Here is a 20,159-nt window from a genome sequence, read left to right on the forward strand (position 1 = left end):
TCCTCTCTTTTTTTGTAGAAGCGTCTTTCTGCTGCAGGGGTTTTGCCAGCCATAAATCACAACTTCATCTTATAATCTCAACATTTTGAAATACTTGACTTCCAGTGTTAATGATTGGTTCACACAACAAATCACACCTTTCAGCTTTTCATGTATTTTCAATATTTTTTTCATCCCCCCCAAACCCCCCCCCCCCCAAAAAAAAATAAAAAAAAATTAATTTAACTTAGAGGACAGAAACAAAGTATCGATCTTATCACACTAATATCGAACCAATACCAATACAGGCTCTGAAAAGATATCAGAAAGGTTTACTATGGTTTTATAAACTGTCAAAACGTGTAAAAGAAAGAATGTAAAGTTTAGAAATAAATAGACTGAAAACCAGTGTTTACCACCAGTAGAGTGCTTAAAAAACGTCAAAACATACGGTAAATGACCTGCATTTGTATAGCGCTTTTCTAGTCCCTAAGGACTGTGTGTGAGTCATTCACACACAGGCGATGGCAAGCTACATTGTCGCCACAGCTGCCCTGGGGCGCACTGACAGAGGCGAGGCTGCCGGACACTGGCCCTCTGACCACCACCAGTAGGCAAACATGGGGTTAGTATCTTGCCCAAGGATATTTGGTATGCAGCCAGGAGGCAGCCTGGGATCGAACCACCAACCTTCTGATTAGTGGCTGACCTCCACCTGAGCTACAGCCACCCGTATATATATATATAGTTTAACTTACTAACCCAAATGTCTGAGAAAATAAGTTGGAATTGAGAAAACTTGAAATTCCAATTTTAAGGTCATAATGACTCAATTTTTTTTAACTTATAGATGGCAAAAAATAAAATATTATTTTGTTATTTTAAGTGAATTAAGAAATTCCCCAACGCAATAATCATTCCTGACCGAACGGTGGCGCCGACGGAGTGATACAGCTCGCAGCAGCCGTTTTAGGAAAAAGAAGAAAACGTTTACTATTTACTGAGGAACTGGCATTGGTTTCGTAGAAGCAATTTTATAACTCAAAATACACATTACTTCTCGTCAAACAGGTACGACAGCCGTCTTTATCGTTTGTAAATATTATTTAGGTTGAGAATACCTGAAATCCTCATTTGAGTTTATGAAATTAAAGTTGAAATCGAGCCTTGGTGACCCCATGACAGCTCAGCTTAGCAGCAGCAGCACCAGCAGGGCGGTCAGGGCTGCTAGCTCCACCTGCTAGCTAGTTAGCACAAAACCGTCAAGCAGCTCATCTTCTGCGCACTAACACGGCTAACGGGTGATGTGATTCTCTCAGAACAGCGTAAAGGTGACTAGCTGGGAAGTAGTCTTCGTAAAGTGGTCAGAGTTAAAGCTGTAAGGTGCTGAACTGATAAACCTGACTAGGCACAGTAACTGTAATCTGCGGAAGAGGTGAGCTCTACCTAGACAGGCGGTCAGTCCATATGTTAATGTTAATGTTACTGAGTTACCGTTTGTCGTGCTAAAAACTTTCGAACATCATCAGAAAGTAGGGTTCAGCAGACCACGACCTTTTTTGTCCCAGGTTATCATCTCACGATGTCTAATACACGTGGAGGTACACTCTGTTTTATAGTAATAACAACAAGTGCCCATTTAGACAGCTTACCATCTTCTTTAAACCTCGTTGATCCGCATTGTGTTAGTTTTATAGAGGAAAAATAGTGACTACAGATTATTTAAAGACATTTAAAATGCAATTTGAGGGTGCAAAACTTTAATAATCAAAAAATACAGTTACAGTCAAAGTGAAATCCTTCTATATGGTATCTGTCTCATAGCACTGCAGTATTGAAACAGCATGCAGGAGTGAATGTGTTGAAGGCATTTGCATATAAATACTTGTTTTAGGCTTCTTGTGGGTGTTGATGAGAACTTGCAAAGTGCAGTGTTATTGTAGACTAAAATTCATCTGAATTAGTACAGATCTATTCAGTTTAAATTGGGGGTGGGTGATATGCCCTTAAAAATTATATCATGATGTTTCAAGAACATTTGCTGCTGCTTCTTCTTCAGGTTGCTCCCTGTAGGGGGAAACCACAGGGGATCATCTATCGCCATCTCACCCTATTCCTTGCATCCTCCTCTTCCTCTGTTACAGTAGCCATCTGCAGGTCCTTCATTGCATCCATAAAAGTCTTCTGTGGTCTTCCTCTTTTTCTCCTTGCTTGGCAGCTCTGTGTGCAAAACCTTTTATCCGATATATCCACTATCTGTCCTCTGCACATGTCCAAACCACCTCAGCCTTGTCACTCGAACAGTGTCTCCAAGCCACTCAGTTTGAGATGCTGAGTATTTCAAGACAGTTTGCAGTAATGATATTTATGATGAAAAAAACAACATACTAAATGTTTTATTGATGCTTGCAGTCAGGTGTATTTATAACTATAAGTAAATGAAGGGCATTCTTTTCCCTTCTTTTGCATCGAGTTCCTGTCACTGATGATGTACTACCTAATTCAAAGTGTGAATCCACTGAAACAAGGTGTCATAATTATTTTTGGGTTTCACATCACCAGCTGCTTGAATCTCTTCCTTTATAGTCTGGTAGTACTTCACTGTGTTTTTCCCTCAAGTGGTGAAACAAGTTTGTTGTTTCCACCTTAAGCAGGAACAGTCTTCTTGAATATTTGGCTTTGTTGGAGCTCCAGTTTGACTAAATTGTCACTGGAGTCTTACATACAGCTCTTGCTCTCATATACAGTATGCCTCGACATGTCTCATTGTTGTGTGTGTCAAGGAGCTTAAAGTCATGGCGTTGCTGTAGGAATAATATCATTATATGACACTTTTATATTAAGTAGAAAAAAAAACATGTCCTTGGTGGGCACTAGTAGTTTTTCTATGTAGGAAATTATTGCTGTTTAAATGTAATACACTGAAATATTTACTACCTATGATATTTAATAACTCTATTACCTTGTAAAGATGAAAAGAAAGTTATGATGACCATTAAGCTGTGAAACTAAGATTCAAGATTCAAAGTGTTTATTGTCATGTGTCACAAGAGAAAAAGGCATTCCTCTGTGCAATGAAATTCTTTCTTTGCTGTCCACCCACAGATGCTGATGAATATACACAATAGAAATAGAACATATAAATACAAATAAATAAATGAAGACAGAAAAGGAGACAAAACATGGAGATTTGAAAAAGAGATGTGTGCAAAAGAGCTATAGCTTAATATGTAAGATGATGTAAGATATGTAAGATAAATGCACTAAAACCAAAAATGTTGCGAGAAGCTCTAAATAGCAAGATGTTATTTTAAGCCAGTGTTTGCAATTTAACAACTTAAGATTAAAAGGAATGTTAATTGTGTCATTTTCAGAATATATTTGTAGGGAGAGATGAGGGAGGTGCAGAGGGAGGTGTGACTAAGGTGCAAAAAGTGCATTTAGCCTCCAGACAGTCATGTGACAAATTAAAGCAGAGCTACTGGTTCCCTTAAGGCTCTGCCTTCTTTAATAGTACTTGAGGTTGTGTAACTGTACCCTGAAGGCAACAACGTGCTGACAGTAAAACATGTTGAACTTGAGTGTGCTGGACAGATGAGTTTGGTAAAGTGGCCAACACCATGAAGATCTGCATATTAAATCAAAATAACAGTGACCAAACTAAACAAAAATACACTTGTTTGTGTGTGATGACGATACTGTTCATTTAAGTGTGTTGAAATTGCCATCTGCCCTTTTTTTTTTTTTTTTTTAAAGATATCTAGTCCCTAGAGCTAGGATCTTGGATGGAGTAAGTGTTGAGCCCCAATGAGATGACTGACCAGGGCAACAACAACCAGAACATCTCCCGCAACCCCTTTGCTGCCCTCTTCAGCTCACTGGCTGATGCCAAACAGTTTGCATCAGGCCAGAAACCTCAACAGCTTTCTACTCAACCACCACGTGAGTAGAATGATCACATTTCATACAGTATAAGAAGCAGTCAGAACATATCTGAAGTAGACTGATTTGTGTTGTGTGTTACTTTGGACAGAATCCCAACTTCTGCTAACGTTGTCTGGAATTAAAGTGTGTAGGCTTTGAGGTAGATAATCATAGGTCACGTAATTTTTTAGAAGCCAGCTTGTCTGAGTGTGCTGATATATAAAAGTTGATTATACTCTGTTGTGTGGACAGCTGCAGACACTGCTGATGACTAGCTATTCCTGGTATACGTTAATAAGGTCGGCTTGAAGTCCGCCCCAGGGGCACAGGTGTAGTTAATGCACATTGTAATAGAAAGTCTTCACAGATGACTCCACGCTATCACAAAAAAAATTCAAGAATGGATCTTTCTGCTTACTGCCCAATGACAACATTTCTATCAGTAGACCCAAATGGACCTTAGCAACTGCATGCCTGCATCTGTGCATTTTCTGTAAATCACGCAGCTCCGCCCCAAAGGAGGATATCCCCATGCAGCAGTCACAGCATTTGCTTCCAGAGTAACTTGTTTATCTCAGATGTTGATTTTTGTGATGAAATTCCAGGCAAGTTTTTCTTCTAGTGATTTCTCTTGAAAGCTGCTGCACACAGCAGGGTTCCAGTGTTACCTATGTATCACTTCATGAACAATAAGATGATTTTTCTCACACTGTGTTTCCAAATTCATGTTATTTATACTAAAGGGCTTCGCATGAAAACGGTGCACCACCACTTCTGTATCAGAGAGTATTTTTGAGAGTTTTCTTGGTCTTTCAGATCATCCTCTGTCCCATTAATTGCCATTTCTTAATGACATCTCATACAGTGAAAAATGTCAAGATGGAAGCAGTTTTATGCCCTTCTATAACTTGCCCCCTGATTTTTAGCTATCAGTCAAGATCATTTTTTAGATCCTAGAAACTTTTCTCGATTTTCTTTTTGTTTAAAAAAGGCAGTTTTATCACCAGTTTGTACCACGGATGAGATTTATCTATTTTTAAACTAGCCAAAATATTAATTTATTGGACTGTCTGTGTCATGCTAACCTGCTGCTTCATGTTTGGCTTTTGTATGTGCTTTCACAGTGGAGGACTCGGGTGAGAGCCATTCGGAGTCAGAAAACTCTGTTTCAGACAGCGTTGATGACAATGACGACTCTGTGGCAGAGATTAGCCGCTCCTTCCGGTCCCGGCAGGAGCTGTGCGAGCAGCTCAATGTCAATCACATGATCCAGCGAATATTTCTCATCACTCTGGACAACAGTAAGTTGACTGTGATTTGCCCGGCCCCTGGGTATTAACTCAGTATGGATAATATGGATCAAAACATCTATTCATGTTACTTCTTAGTATTGTTTGTGGTTTCTAAACTCAAAAAAGGGCCAAAAAGGTACAAAAGTAAATGCATTATATCAATTTTGAAATGACCATTCTTTCCCTCATCAGTTAATTTCAGACTGACCCACCATTGTTGAAATTAGGGCTCTGTGAGAGTCATACCATAGAGGTTTCACTGCTGCAGTACTTCTAGCTCCTAATCCTGGCTGGCTGTATGATTTTTGTCACATGCTGATATCTAAACTTTAAACTTTTTAAAATAATTTGGGCTGTATCTGTGGGACTTAAGCCCTACTAGGGTTGGCCGATTGATCCAGAGTCCAGTTATGCTAAACCCCCAATGACATTGCCAATGACCAATAGCATCGCTGCTGGGTGGCAGTCAGAGGAGCTTAACATGCACCCATTATTTTAGGACTATCCACCCACCATGTTGCACAGTGTGTGGCCGTGACACAGAAAAAACAAAAGATGGATGTGTGGAAGAGAAGCACACACACACACCAGGATTATACATCTCACTTCCAATATAAAGGCATGTTCAAACACTGACATGTAACGCTGATTGATTTAGCTTTACTGTAAGTAATAACTTGAGTGGGCGGATATGAGGCAAACGGCTAAAATGGTATTAGGTTATAACATTTGCTGGCTGTCCTCAGCCGTCTCCTGTGCTCTTTCCCAGGTTATACCCACACACGGCCAAGTTTTTAACCCACAGAAACACCAACAGGGGGGAAAAAACTTAAGTAGATGAGATAAAGGAGTGTCTCTGCAAATTCAGTCATGTTAAGCTCTGATTTAAAAATCAGCCCCAGAGTTAGAAATACTCCATTTTTCTCTCATTTGATGATGATGATGGATCAGCTCCACACACATGTAATTCAAAGCAGGTCAAAAATGGTGGACAAACTTATGTGCTCGCTCGGTCAAATCTGTGTTGTAAGTGTGTTATATCTGGAGGGGAGACACGGAACTATAGCAATGCAGATTCACTATAACGTAAACCTCGTAATAATGACATCAATTAAATGCATCAGTGTGAAAATGATATAGAATTTGCTTTGATTGGTCAGCTATCACCAATACCTTTGAATACTAAATACCTAAGGTAGGACTATTTAAAACCTTGTGCGTGAGAGGCTTGTGGAGACTAAAGTCTTGCATGCCATATTGTCAGCTAATTTTCCTTCTTTTGATCTAAAAGGCAGTCAGGTGCTGGGTGATGAGTGTGTTTCTCCTAAATAGTACCGAGCTCTGTTATTAGAGGTATTATTGGATGCAGCACACTGTCTTAATTTGCTGTGTCCTGTGAGTAACAAATGACTCAGCACCTTTTAAGACAATATAAAAACCATCCCTACTGTGAGGTCTTATTGTGTGAGTCTCTCCACCACTGCTCAGGGATGAGTGATGATGTTGAGGAAATGTAGCAGTTATTTGTTGGACTGTTGATCTATTTCTCAGCACCAGTTAATTCAGTGCACGTAGTCTAAGAGATAATAAGTTGCCATGTGTAAAAACATCTTAATTGACTTTATTTTATGAACTCCCTAGGTGACCCTAGTCTGAGAGGAGGTAATGGGATCCCTCCTCGGTGTGTTTACCTGGAGGAGATGGCTGCAGATCTAGATGGGCAGGACTGGCTGGACATGGACAACATAGAACAGGTCAAATGTCAATAAAGTGTTTTTAATCTTATCACTTTTTTTCTTCCGTCTCATTTCTCACCTTACCGTGAACCTCTACATGTCTGGCAAAGTGGCTGAAGAAACCTCGTATTCCATCAGATGCAAAAACATTACATTTTGATGCATTGCGTAAAAAATTATTTTCATAAAGAAAATGCCTGACATGAAGACTTCATTGTTTTAGGGGCTTTCGAAATGTGTTGGTCAGACTGATTTGTGTCAGTGATGCTTCTTCTTTTGTCCTCCAGGCTCTTTTTAACCGTCTGCTGCTGCTAGAGCCGGGAAACCAGCTCATCTATATGACGTCCTGCAGCGCTGTTAACCTGTCTGCTGACCGGGATGCTGGAGAGAAATGTGCCATCCCTTACCTTTTTGCTTGTTATCAGAGGGCTAAGGAAGAGGTAACTGGGTTTTTGTTTTTTCTCCCCCCTCTGCATGATTGTAATTGTCGCTCTTTAGTGGTACTATTTTTAGAGATGGCCATCTGTTAATAGAGTATTCTAAGTAATTGGAACATAAAAATAACCCACACTTTTCCATAATTCATTCACTTTCTTTTTATCTCACCTCCAGATCACAAAGGTACCAGAGAAGTTACTTTCGTTTGCTGTTCGCTGTAAGAATCTGACCGTTTCTAACACACGAACAGTCCTGCTCACACCAGAGATCTACATCAGCCAGAATGTCTACGAACAACTTCTGGACCTGCTGCTGGAAAGCTTCAATGGAGCACGTAGGTCATGGACTGGGCCCAACTGTTTTGTCTTGAGTTTTGAGTAAAGTTATAAGTGTTATGTGTAAGGTTTTCTGCCTAAATGTCTCTGCTGTGATTCAGATCCAGACGAAGTGGTTGAATTTGTGGAGGAGGTCATTGCTAGCCTGCTGTCTGATCAGGAGGTGCGGACTTTTGAGGAGGTTATAGTACCAGTGTTCGACATCTTCCAGGGACGTGTCAAGGACTTGGACCTGTGCCAGCCTCTTCTCTACTCCTACCTGGATGTTCTCCTCTATTTCAGCCACCATAAAGATATTGCCAAGGTACAGAGACAGACTTTTAGCGAATGTTGTGGTAATGTTGTGCACCCTCTGACAACAGCAGACGATTTTAAATCCTCTTTTTTCTATGTTCACAGGTACTCGTTGAACACATCCAACCCAAAGACCCAGCTAATGGTTTGCAGTACCAGAAGAGCCTGCTGGGGACAGTATTCAATATATCCTGCTTGCTGAAAACCCCAGGTGTGGTAGAAGGGCACGGCTACTTCCTGAACCCTTCCCGCTCCAGCGCCCAGGAAACAAAGGTCCAAGAGGCCAACATCCACCAGGTAAACGCTTTCTTTTTCATTTGCTGCGCCTGATTTGTTTGCCTGTTTGCCAAACTGAAAATACACCCGAGTCAATGACCTTTTCTTCTCTTACTGGTTTGCAGTTCATGGGCCAGTTTCATGACAAGCTGCACCAAATCTTGAAAAACTTACTCCAGCGGTCTGGTGAGACCCGCCACTTGCTGCTCACCTGGTTGGGCAGCTGCCTGCAAGCTAATGCTGGCCGAGCCAAGATCTGGGCCAATCAGATGCCGGAGATCTTCTTTCAGATGTACGCCTCAGATGCATTTTTCTTGAACTTGGGTGCAGCTCTGCTGAAGCTGTGCCAGCCCTTCTGCAGGCCACGTTCACCTAAACTGCTCACCTTCAATCCAACCTACTGCGCACTCAAAGAGCTGAGTGAGGAAGAGAGGAGGAATCGCAATGTGCATGCAAGAGGTCAGTGTACTGGATGTCAGTGACCCTTATTTATAATGGTTTCAAGATTGTTAATTTAACACCTCTGGTAATAAATAAACTGTCCACTTTTTCTTATATCAGGTCTTGACAAGGAGACCTGCCTGATCCCTGTGCCTCCCCAGCAGCCGATGGAGTCGGCGCAGTCCTACAGCCTTCTGACTGAAAACCTCATCCTCACACAACTCACCCAGCATCTAGGCTTTCACAGGTAAACACAGTCAGACAAACACAGATCTTTTCCATATAGAAGCTAAAGAGAATACTGAGACTTCCAACGTTTGTTATCTTGTTCCCATTGTGTCTGTGCACTTGTCTGCATGCATAATGTGTGCATGCAGACTCCATGAGCAGATGGTGAAGATGAGCCAGTCTCTCCACCGGCTCCAGGTGACGTGGCAGGAGGCCCAGCGAACAGGCAGCCCAATGTCGGAGCAGCTCCTGGAGCAGTTTGAGCGTCTGATGATTGTCTATCTCTCAACCAAAGCTGCCACTACACAACCTGCCATGCTGCAATGTTGCCTTAACCTACAAGCTTCCACTGCTGCTCTGCTCGTTCAGCTCAGTATGGGGAACCAGGGGCCTGAACATGTAGCACTCAGTTTTCCCCTGCCCTCCCTGCAGAACACGATGCTCTGCTATGTACCTGGTACGTCAGATATTTCACTATACAGTAAATACAATGGGGTGAAACACTCAGGTTTACTTTTTGTCATACTGGGCCAACATGTTCAGCCTTTTAATTTCTCTTAATTTTCTCAGGATTGAGTTGGATCAGGTGTTTTTCTTTCGCCTCCTTAAATTTGAAGGTGTGAACGTTGTGTTAAAAAGCCTTACCCCACTTCATAAAACGTCATGCAAACATCATTTTGACGGAATGTTACCACACCCCACCAGCATGTAATAAATAACATCACTGATCATTTAATTTGTTTTTGTTGTCAAAGTTCAAGGTGTGAGTTTGTAAATCACTGCAAGCTTTTGTACATGCGATTCATTCACAGCAGACACTACAGACTGGTTTGAAATGACTGCATCTGTGCATGCAATATCGCAGTTTTTAGTCACTCGTCTCAATAATATTGAGCATTTCACATGATAGTCATTAATCTGCATTTTGTCTGTCAGAGTTTTTTGCAGAAAATTTGGGAGATTTTTTCATCTTCCTTCGTCGGTTTGCAGAAGACATCCTGGAGACTTCTGCAGAAAGTCTAGAGCAGATTCTAAACTTTATTACTGTCTTCATGGGTAACGTAGAGAGGTCAGTGACTTTATCGACCATGTCTGTGATTTCAGTCAGATGAAATGAAGAGTCGTTCAGATTTGTCATGTCTTGTTTGGACAACAGGATGAAGAACCCTCATTTAAGAGCAAAGCTTGCCGAGGTTTTGGAGGCAGTGATGCCCCACATGGAGCCGGTGACCCCTGGTGCTGCTCAGCCAATCGTGTTCCAGAGAGAAAGAGTTTTCTGCTCCTATAGACACGCACCCCAGCTGGCTGAGGCCCTCATTACTGTGTTTGTAGACATTGAATTCACAGGTACAACAGAGTTTAGACTTTCTAGATTCTAAAGATCTGTAGGTGGAAAGCTGAAACAGCTGTTTGTTAACATTCCTCTTAAGTTAACTGTCAACTGTTACTAAGACCATCTGTGATTAAAAGAGCTCGGCTTGGTGAGGCGTAGTATTATTTATCTTTTTGTGAACAGTGAAGAAGCTAGGTTTTGTGTGCTCACCTGAACGTGCTCTGCACAACAAGATAAAGAGATAAACTCTGAGGTGTAAGCAAACAGGAAGGAAAGCTGAAACATGCGGGGTTTAAGGTTTCCTCTGGTCTCTCTCTCCCCCCCCCCCCAGGTGATCCTCATCAGTTTGAACAGAAATTCAACTACAGAAGGCCTATGTATCCAGCTCTTAAATACATGTGGGGAAAAGACAACTACAGAGAGAGCATCAAGGTAATGTTGATGTTCTTGATATAAATTTCAGATGGTAGATGTGTGATGATTGTACTTTCATTTAACTGGGGATTAAATCGCACCTTAAAATGGCACGACGTAGTGCTGCTCGCATCTTGTGGTGATCTGCTCCACCAGCACTGATTCCACTGAGTGGAAAAAGTCACACAAGGCGGGGACAGTGTCGAATTCAGTCAACGAACCACTGGGGCACCTGATTTACTCTCTTCTCCACACTATTCTCTTTATAAAGTGCTCTACACACCCCATCATTACGGCCAACAGGTAGATTTTCCTGTTTCAGGGGAGCTAGCCAGCAATGAAGAACCACTTACTGCTTAAGAGACAGAGTGAAAGTGGAAAGTTTTTCCTTAGTTTTTAACATAAAATTAATTACTTAACACTTAACACATGCTGGTATAAACCCTTTTAACCATGTAGTCATAATAAGGGAACAAATGGATAGTGCATACCTGCAAACTGGCATAAATGTGTTTAATTTAGTTTGGTATGTTTTATTTCAGCATTTGGCCAACTATGCATCTGAAAACCTGGAGGCCATGAACCCCCCTCTTTTCCTCAGGTTCCTCAATTTACTGATGAATGATGCCATCTTCCTATTGGATGAGGCCATTCAGGTGAGACCATGATGTATTTTGACTTCACAACCTTCAGCCTTGGTTCTGTATTATGTATTATGTTTTCTGAACATTGTTGGAATATTATTCTGACATTATACAATATTCTGATGGTGAAATCTAGTTTAATCTATCAGTACTTGTCATCTACTGCATATCTCTTTCTAAAACTGTTCTATAGTAGCATCATTATTAACCCTTTAAAGCCGGTCGCAGCGGGCACGCTCTGTTTTGAGTAACTATTTTTAAATCCCGGTAGCACTGCAACCACGTAAGCTAGAGCAATAATTTTTTTTTGCATATGAAACCGGAGGAGTTGTACTTACATCTTATGCCATCAGCTTGTCCTAGGTCACAGTTTCCTTCCACATATAGCTTTGCAAAAACTGCATAAAAAGCACTTGCAGCGACAAAAACATTATATTCCAGAAACACGCTTTGCCGATCCGATCAGCTGTTTGTAACACTTCCTACGTCCATCAGCGCGAACTATTGCATGTCCACCATGACTCCCAAAACCTGCCGAAACCGGAAGGGACGTAATTTGCGGAAATGTAGTTTTTTACCATCAGGGCCTTATGAGCCTATACTGGTGTTTTTAAAAGTTATGTTTGACTTTATGACTTTCTGTGTTGTTTCTGGGATGCTTAGGACTCAAATTGCACTGCTGGAAATAGTTTATTTTGATGCATATGCTGTTTTATTGCAAATTTGCATTATAATATGTATTTTCATTTTTCCTGCAGTATATAAAAATTGGTGTATTCCAAAAATAAAACTATGAAGACACTAAAAATACATTTCCTGTGGTGGGAAACTAATTTGTGCAACTTTTTTGTATTTACAGTTTTGAGGGATAAGCCTCTTAAATTTCTCTAACTAGAAATATATGTTAAAAAAACAAAAACAATTTTCAATTTTTTTTTTGCAATTTATGTAATTACTATACACTTAATGCATACATATTATTAAAATTTGGCCTATAATGGTTGTATTGATGTATAGCAACTTGAAATGCTCCCAAAAATGGCACTACAGCATGTAAAAATATAATATAAGCTCTGGCAGACTTGGTTCTATGGTAGGTCTTAAAGGGTTAATAACTTTATTGTTTTTAAAGATATTTTGATGTGATTTAGACTCCGTTTTTCAGCTGAATCTTTTTTCCTCTGTAGTACCTGAGTAAAATCAAGATTCTGCAGCTGGAGAGGGATCGAGGGGACTGGGAAGGCCTGGCCCCTGATGCCAGAAGAGAGAAAGAGTCCAGCCTGCAGATGTTTGGACAGCTGGGACGCTTCCACAACATCATGTCCAATGAGACCATCGGCACACTGGCCTTCCTCACCTCAGGTCAGGAAGAAAAGACCGTTACACATCATACCCTTTACACTATACTCATGAACCCATTTAATTGTTGTCCTCATCCATTCACTGTGATTATTTCTGCCTTTTGCTTTTCTTTTTTTTCCTCTTTCTCAGAAATTAAGGGTATCTTTGTGCACCCATTCCTGGCTGAGAGGATCATCTCCATGCTTAACTACTTCCTGCAGCACCTGGCGGGTCCTAAAATGGGCGCTCTTAAAGTCAAGGACTTCAGTGAGTTTGACTTCAAACCTCAGCAACTCGTTTCTGACATCTGCACAATCTACCTAAACCTGGGGTATGTTTAAAACATTCTTCTACAGAGAAAAAGATCAGTTTCCTTACATGTCTCTAATTGTAATCCCTGTTAAATTGGATCCTTAAACACACTGTTGCTTTGTTTCTCCAACAGCGATGAGGAGAATTTCTGTGCCACTGTCCCAAAGGATGGCCGATCGTATTCTCCTACTCTTTTCTCCCAGACCATTAGAGTATTGAAAAAGATCAACAAGCCTGGGGATATGATTGTAGCTTTTGGACTCCTCGCTGATAAAATAAAGGTATCATTTTACTTGGAGAGGCTATCAGAGTAATAAAAGAAACATCTTTAAAAATATTAATAGTACAAATCTTTTTAAATTATGATTCTAGAGTTCAGTTGTGAATAACATAGGAGGTACTCAAGAATGTTTGTTTCCATTGTGCTTCTATTTAGTCTCATGCAGACAGACAGCAGCAGGAAGAGGAGACGTATGCAGATGCTCCAGATGAATTCTTGGATCCCATCATGTCCACCCTGATGCTGGACCCTGTTCTTCTCCCCTCTTCCAATGTAACAGTAGACCGCTCAACTATAGCAAGACACCTCCTCAGGTTTGTTCCTTTTTACAAAGCCCAGAATTAACTGTATCCAGAAAGTACAGTCATGTAAAAAAAAAAAAAAAGAAGAAACACCCTCACCCTGCTTCCATGTTCCAAGTAGCAGCTAAGTGCTGCTAATTAAAGGCAATTGACTGACTGATCATAAGCAAGCATGGCCACTGCTGTAAAATGAGATGTTTTGGCAGTTTGTTGGTCTGAAGCATTTATAATGGTGTGAAAATGTGTTTGAACCCTTCTTAATTTCCTTTTTTTGTGTGTTTGTCACACTTAAATGTTTCAGATCATCAAGCAAATTTAAATATTAGACAAAAATAGCACAAGTGAACATCATATGCTGTTTCTATTGTTATTAAGGGATAAAAAAAAAATCTGAACCTATATGGCTCTGTGTGTGTGTGTGTGTGTGTGTGTGTGTGTGTGGGGTGTGGGGGGGGGGGGGGGGGGGGGGGGGGGGAGTGATGGCCCCTCATGTCACTCGTGTCCTCCAAGGCCTAATATATTGTGAGATTTGAAAACGATCCATAAAAAGTTGTGGGTAAGTCAGTAAGTTTTTATGGATTTTTCATATTTGGTATGACCTTGACTCAGTTTTCAACAAAATTAAATCACACTGAGCTTTTGTGATGGTATCTATCATCTTGTCTACCATCACACAAAATAGTATCTTGAAAACTGTAGATGCTCCACTGCTAACAAACAAAAATGAACCGATTATTTACTCCTTCCCTTTAGGGGGAAAAAATGAACAAGTATGGTTTGTTTGTAAGGGCTACCAGGAGGAAGCATCTTCTCTTTAAAGAGAACATTGCAACACAGCTTAGGTTTGCAAAAATGCATCTAAAGAAATCACAAGACGTCTGGAACAATGTCTTTTGGACAGATGAGACCAAAGTGGAGATGTTTGATCATGATGCACAGCGCCAGGCTTGGTGAAAACCAAACACCTCATTTCAACTGTCAGGCACGGTGGGGGAGAGATGATCATTTGGTCTTGTTTCGCAGCCACTGGGCCTAAGCATCTTGCAGTCACTGAGTCAACTGTGAACTCCTCTGTATATCAAAATATTATGTCAAATGTGAGGCCATCTGTCTGACAGATAAAGCTAGGCTAAACTGGGTAATGCAACATGACAATGGTGTCAAGCACAGCAGCAAATCTATGACAGAATGGTTGAAAAAGAAAAGAATAAAGGTGTTGCAGTGGACCAGTCAAAGTCCACACCTCAGCCTGATTGAATTGGCGTGTCATGAACTTAAGAGAGCTGTACATAAACAGATACTACAAATTTTAAGGAGCTGAAGCAAAGTTGCACAGAATAGTAGGCCAAACTTCCTCTACAATGCAAGACACGGATAGTCATACAGAAAAAAATGATTCATTAAGTTATTGCTGTTAAAAGTGGCTTTACAAATTGGCAATTATAGGGTGTGTCTTGTAAAAACCTTATTTTTTTACATGACTGTATTCTGTTTGGATGATCGCTACACTGTCTGATGATTCATCTGTGAGATGGCCCATAACCATAACCTATATGATCCAGACATATGTGGAAGTTGCTTTCCCTCTTCCGGTGTGATAAAAAAGAAGGTTGACTATACCCGTGTGAGAACCTTGTTCACATACAACTGTAAATGATTAAGCCAACTGTAATTAATCAGTTGAACAGCTAAAACAGTTTGAACATGCTGGGCTATTTTTTGTAACTTTTTAAAAATTGTTTTGTTTAGGTTTCTTTTTATTTACTGGTTTTAATTTTAGGCCTAATTTAGTTCTTTTAACACATTTAATCGGCATCTGTATGTCTCCTCCACCATTTATCATGCCCTCCCCACACAGAGTAACTTCTTTCCCCAACACACATACAAGCCCACTGGTTAAAAGTTGAGAAGATGCTCTAACAGCAGCAAACGATACATTAAGTTCTATTTTAAAGTAGAATCGACAGACAGAAATAGGGAGATGATGATGGACCAGTGCAGCCCTTCTCCACACACATCATTTCAAAGAGGCAGATGTACAAGCATGACCTTAATTATACATGTGTACACAAAAACATACATCTCTGTTGCAAGAGCGAAGCAGGCTAGATTTAGCCATCTAATTAGCCATCCATACATCCATCTTCTGCTTAAACAATTCAGGGTCATAGGGCGAAAGGCAGGGTACACCCTGGACAGGTCACCAGTCTATCGCAGGGCTAACAGACAAAACACAATTCAGACTCACAGTCACACCTATGGCCAGTCACAATTAAGTTAAACCGTGCATTTCTTTGGACTGTGGGAGGAAGCCAGAGGAGCTAGAGAGAATCCACGCAGATGTGGGGAAAAAAATGCAAATTCCATGGATGGATGGAAAATGTGTTCATCTTTATGAAGTTGGTATACAGAAGTCATGACCATTTTTTAATTGTGTCTGCCTTTTAGTGACCAGACAGACCCCTTCAACCGCAGTCCTCTGACAATGGACCAAATCAGGCCAAATGATGAACTCAAACAGCAGATCTTACAGTGGCTGGAGAAGCATAAGCAAGAAAAGCTTCAGTTGGGTCCCAGCGGCTAGCCCTGATCTCACTGTGACAAACAGCGTTGCCTCGCGCTGTTATTTTTCTTACCTGGCCGCACTTGCTCCTTTGCTTCATGGCAGATCCACAGTGTGCTTATTTCTTTGGATTTATTCTGACTCCTCCAATCCAGCTGACACTGCATTAGCCTTTCCCTGCAGCTTCCATTCTTAATAAATCGTCCGTGTGACAACAGTCCCGGCAAACTGTAGCCCACCTGCTGGTAACAACTTCAAAATCCATACACGGTGGCTGTTTTTCGTCCCGTGATGCTCTATTGAAAACACTAGCAGAGTGATACATCCTTGGGTACTGTGTTAATGAGTTAATATAGTCAGAAATATCTGTTCAGCAGCACTTTAATGTACTGTACATACTCCTGTCCAACCACCTGGCCCTTTATACCGGAAGGTAAGTATTTTTGTCATATTATCTAACTTCACTTTCATAAAGAGTATTTCACACACTGCCTTTCAAAGTGCTTTAACACCCCGTATGTTTGCACCCTTGGGTTCAATCGCAACTTGTAAATAGCATTAAAAGTGAGGCATAGCTCAGTCTGAATTTAATTGTGTGTATGACTTTTATTTCATTGACTAGAATATCGGGTTACTTGGAGGCTTTCAAAAAAATAAATTTGATCATTGTAATTAGACACGTGTAGCACTAAACAGTTGTTTGTATTTAAAGATGTATCGATAAGGCTCTTCAGATCTTCAAGCACCTGTCTGTATTGAAGCACTTATTATCTCAACAGGATTATATAAGACCAGCCAATTAAGGTTAAAGGATAAAGACCATATAGATAAAATGCACCAATCTGGTTTTAGGTCTCAAACATGTCAGATTGAATATTAAATCTCCTTAAATATTAATTTTAATCTGTTTTGCTGTGACAGAGCTGTTAATGGATATTACAGCTGACGTGTGAAATCTCCAGGGGGCAACTCAAACAAGCAAACAAAGCCAGCATTAAGAAAACATTATTTACAATTTGGCACAAATGGATAATTGACTCTTATTTAGGATAGCTTTTTTTTAGAGAATAAAGCTGCTGAAAAATAACTGCTCATGCCTAAAGAGGAATAAAATCAAGTAAGAGAAGGCATTTAGACAACTCGGGCACTATCTCAGAGTCTTTTATTGGATATTTAATTTTTTTAAAACAGAATATACTACTGGGGGAAATAAACACGGCTGATAGTTCAGTTACTACCTACAAATGCCTAATTTTAGTAGAAATACAGAGCAGCAACATGGTTATCTATGAGTGTGTTGTTACGTAAATTTCTTATTTGAGTTACATCAACGCTTTGGAACACTTATCTTAACTCTTTACCCCTTTAAAGCCTACTAGGAGTAACCCTTAAAGCTCTTTTCTGAACTGAGTGATTTCTGTCATATTTCAGGCCTGAATGACTGAGTTTGCATTAGGGCTGCCACGATTAGTCAACTAGTTACGATTACGTCGACTATCAAAATCATCGACAACAAATTTTATAGTCGACGCGTCGTTTGAAGATTTTTAATATCCTGAAAGATGCAGGAATAAGCAGACTGAAACAGAAGATGGCAGCAATGCATCTACAAGGATGCCAGCTGCCGTTAAACGCCGAAGAAGAAGAAGAAGAAGAAGAAGCAGTCTTCGGTATCGTAGCTTTGTCCAAATTCAGAGACCACATCCTTCTGAGGCCGATTACGTTACGACGACACAATGAAATTTGAGGACTCCTCCAAATGCGTCCTCCTTTTCCCCAGATTTGAAGGATGGGTCTGGTGTATGCTTCCGGCCCAACCTATTCCAAAATTCATACTATGGCTCAGCCAATTCCAGTTTCCAACAATGGCGGCAGCTACTTAGTTTTAATATTACTCTTTCTGGGTCACAAAATAAACTTTTAAGATATTTTCAGGTGAGAATGTAGCTGTGTGAACTTCAAATATCTGCTCGATTTATCAACACATCACATATTTGCAAAAGTGCTCCAATGTTTTCGGACACATCTGTTACCCACCAGCTTGATAGCTGACCGGGTGGTCAAGGCTCACTCGAGCCGGCGAGAACACCGAACTTCCGGCACATTGTTGTCAGACCCCCGCAGTCTTTCGCTACTCAGGTTAAACATGATATATAAGTCACTTAGATTACTTAAAAATGGTATTTGTCTTTTTTCAGTGTTTTATTTGTTCCTGAGTAGTTCTAGTTTTCACACAGCTGAATAAACATCAAACAGAAAACTGATTAAACAGTGAGATGGTGGAGAATTTATTCCAGTGTCCTGTTATATTTTAGGGAGCAAAGAGCAGATGGCTGAGTTTATTAAACCCCACCGAGACAATCTGCAAATTTCATTAAAAGCTTAATAAACTTTCATCTTGTCTTTATTTTCAATTAGAACATACTTTAAACACTTCAAGCTGTAAGCTAATGATTATGTGAGAGCAGATGCATGCTGGTGTAATAAGCTGTAGTTTTACGTCCAATGGATGCATGATCTGATTAGTCGACTAATCGCAAAAATAATCGGTGACTAGTCGACTATCGAAATAATCGTTTGTGGCAGCCCTAGTTTGCATTAGAAGTTAACGAGGGTGCACTGCATGTGCAATGGTCGTTGTAATTGATATATACTGAGCTGTCAAAACTTATCATTAAGGGTACTGGGCAGGTTGTGAAATGTCATCTTTATGGGGTGAAAGAGTTCAAACAAGAATGAGATAATTTCACATTCTTTTCTGCACCTTCAGTTCACCGGAGCTGCTCCAAACTGCAAAAGTGCTTCGCTTTCCCATCTGTGGCACACTGGCCATCAGTGGTGTTCACTTTTCTTGAGATTTAAGGGCAGAGATATGGGGTTTAATAACTTTGAATGGCTGTGTACAACATAACTGTCACTGTCACCCTCTGAATTAACCTTCATGATATTTTAACCGAAGCATCCTGATCTTGCATTTAAAACACAGGACTTGTGTTGTGTACAAGCTTCGTGTGAAAACGTGCAGGCAAACAGTTGAACAATAGACACGGTGCCTAAAACCAAGAGCCTTGCAGTACATGTCAGCTGATCTGTTTCATACTCTTAACATACATGATTGAGTTTATTTCTTTGAGGAATATGTGAAGCTGGGCAGTAGAATATAGGGGAAAGAACAGAAGGAGGTAACATGCTCTTGGGTTGTATTTGAATTAAATGGTTTTAATTCAATTGTGTGCGAGATGGTAACGTGTAAGGAGGTGATTATGTATTTGTTGGCATGCTCTGATTTCTGTATTGAATATCTACCACCCGATTACATGATTTGAATTAAAACACATTTTTTTTGTTTTATTTGTGATTATAAAATGTTTATTTTCAATGTACATTATGATTAAGAAATAAACTAATCTAAGTTATGTACGAAATTACGTTCTCTTTCTCATGTGACAGATTTAATTCGTGACAAATGACGACATTTACTTTGAGAACAGTAATACACATTGTGAGGCACTGTCAGGTTATAGGAACACATGAAATGATGTCTTCTTTACTTGGACAGGGACTAGAAGTGCAATTAAACCTTACACTCAATGGCCACTTTATTAATTACACCTGGTCAACTGCAAATTAAGGGAAATATCTCATCAGCCAACCAAATGGCAGTAAATCAATGAATTTAGTCAAGTCAGCTGTATTTGTATAGCACATTTAAAAGACATCAAGTGTCGGCCAAAGTGTTGAACAGAGGGGTAAAAGATAGAATTAAAGTAAATGAGGTAAATTTAGCCATGTAGATATGACCAAGATGACCTGCTCAAGTTCAAACCGAGCATCTGAATGGAGAACAAAAGTGATTTACACGTCCCTTTGATCTAGACTGATTTTAAGACCAATACTAGGTGTTTTAAAAAAGGTGTTACACATTAAACATAAACAGATATCCCTATCACTTATGTGTAGTTATTTAGTCCTTACAGAGATAACATAACCACGCTGTTTGAAAATGATCTTGTTTTATTGTCACAAG

The 20,159-nt window shown here is 40.2% G+C and overlaps 1 protein-coding gene across 2 annotated transcripts; it reads left to right on the forward strand.

The window, feature by feature from the left end:
• Positions 1-946: 946 nt before the first annotated feature.
• On the forward strand, positions 947-16,723 carry ube4a (ubiquitination factor E4A (UFD2 homolog, yeast)). Of its 2 annotated transcripts, none has more exons than XM_006795471.2 (20): positions 947-1,050; positions 3,736-3,921; positions 5,028-5,204; positions 6,837-6,949; positions 7,219-7,371; positions 7,544-7,703; positions 7,806-8,008; positions 8,104-8,295; positions 8,400-8,733; positions 8,836-8,962; positions 9,093-9,400; positions 9,880-10,012; positions 10,100-10,290; positions 10,608-10,708; positions 11,233-11,346; positions 12,522-12,696; positions 12,826-13,006; positions 13,121-13,268; positions 13,424-13,581; positions 16,018-16,723. In XM_006795471.2, the coding sequence occupies exons 2-20, from the start codon at positions 3,792-3,794 to the stop codon at positions 16,151-16,153; spliced, it is 3,234 nt and encodes a 1,077-aa protein (XP_006795534.2). In that variant the 5' UTR covers positions 947-1,050; positions 3,736-3,791; the 3' UTR covers positions 16,154-16,723. The 2 variants fall into 2 exon arrangements, with proteins under 2 accessions (XP_006795534.2, XP_006795535.2); XM_006795472.2 differs by lacking the exon at positions 947-1,050 and adding an exon at positions 1,227-1,310.
• Positions 16,724-20,159: the final 3,436 nt, after the last annotated feature.

This window comes from Neolamprologus brichardi, chromosome 14 (assembly GCF_056152115.1).
Source record: "Neolamprologus brichardi isolate AB-2024 chromosome 14, ASM5615211v1, whole genome shotgun sequence".
In the NCBI taxonomy this organism is placed as follows: domain Eukaryota; kingdom Metazoa; phylum Chordata; class Actinopteri; order Cichliformes; family Cichlidae; genus Neolamprologus; species Neolamprologus brichardi.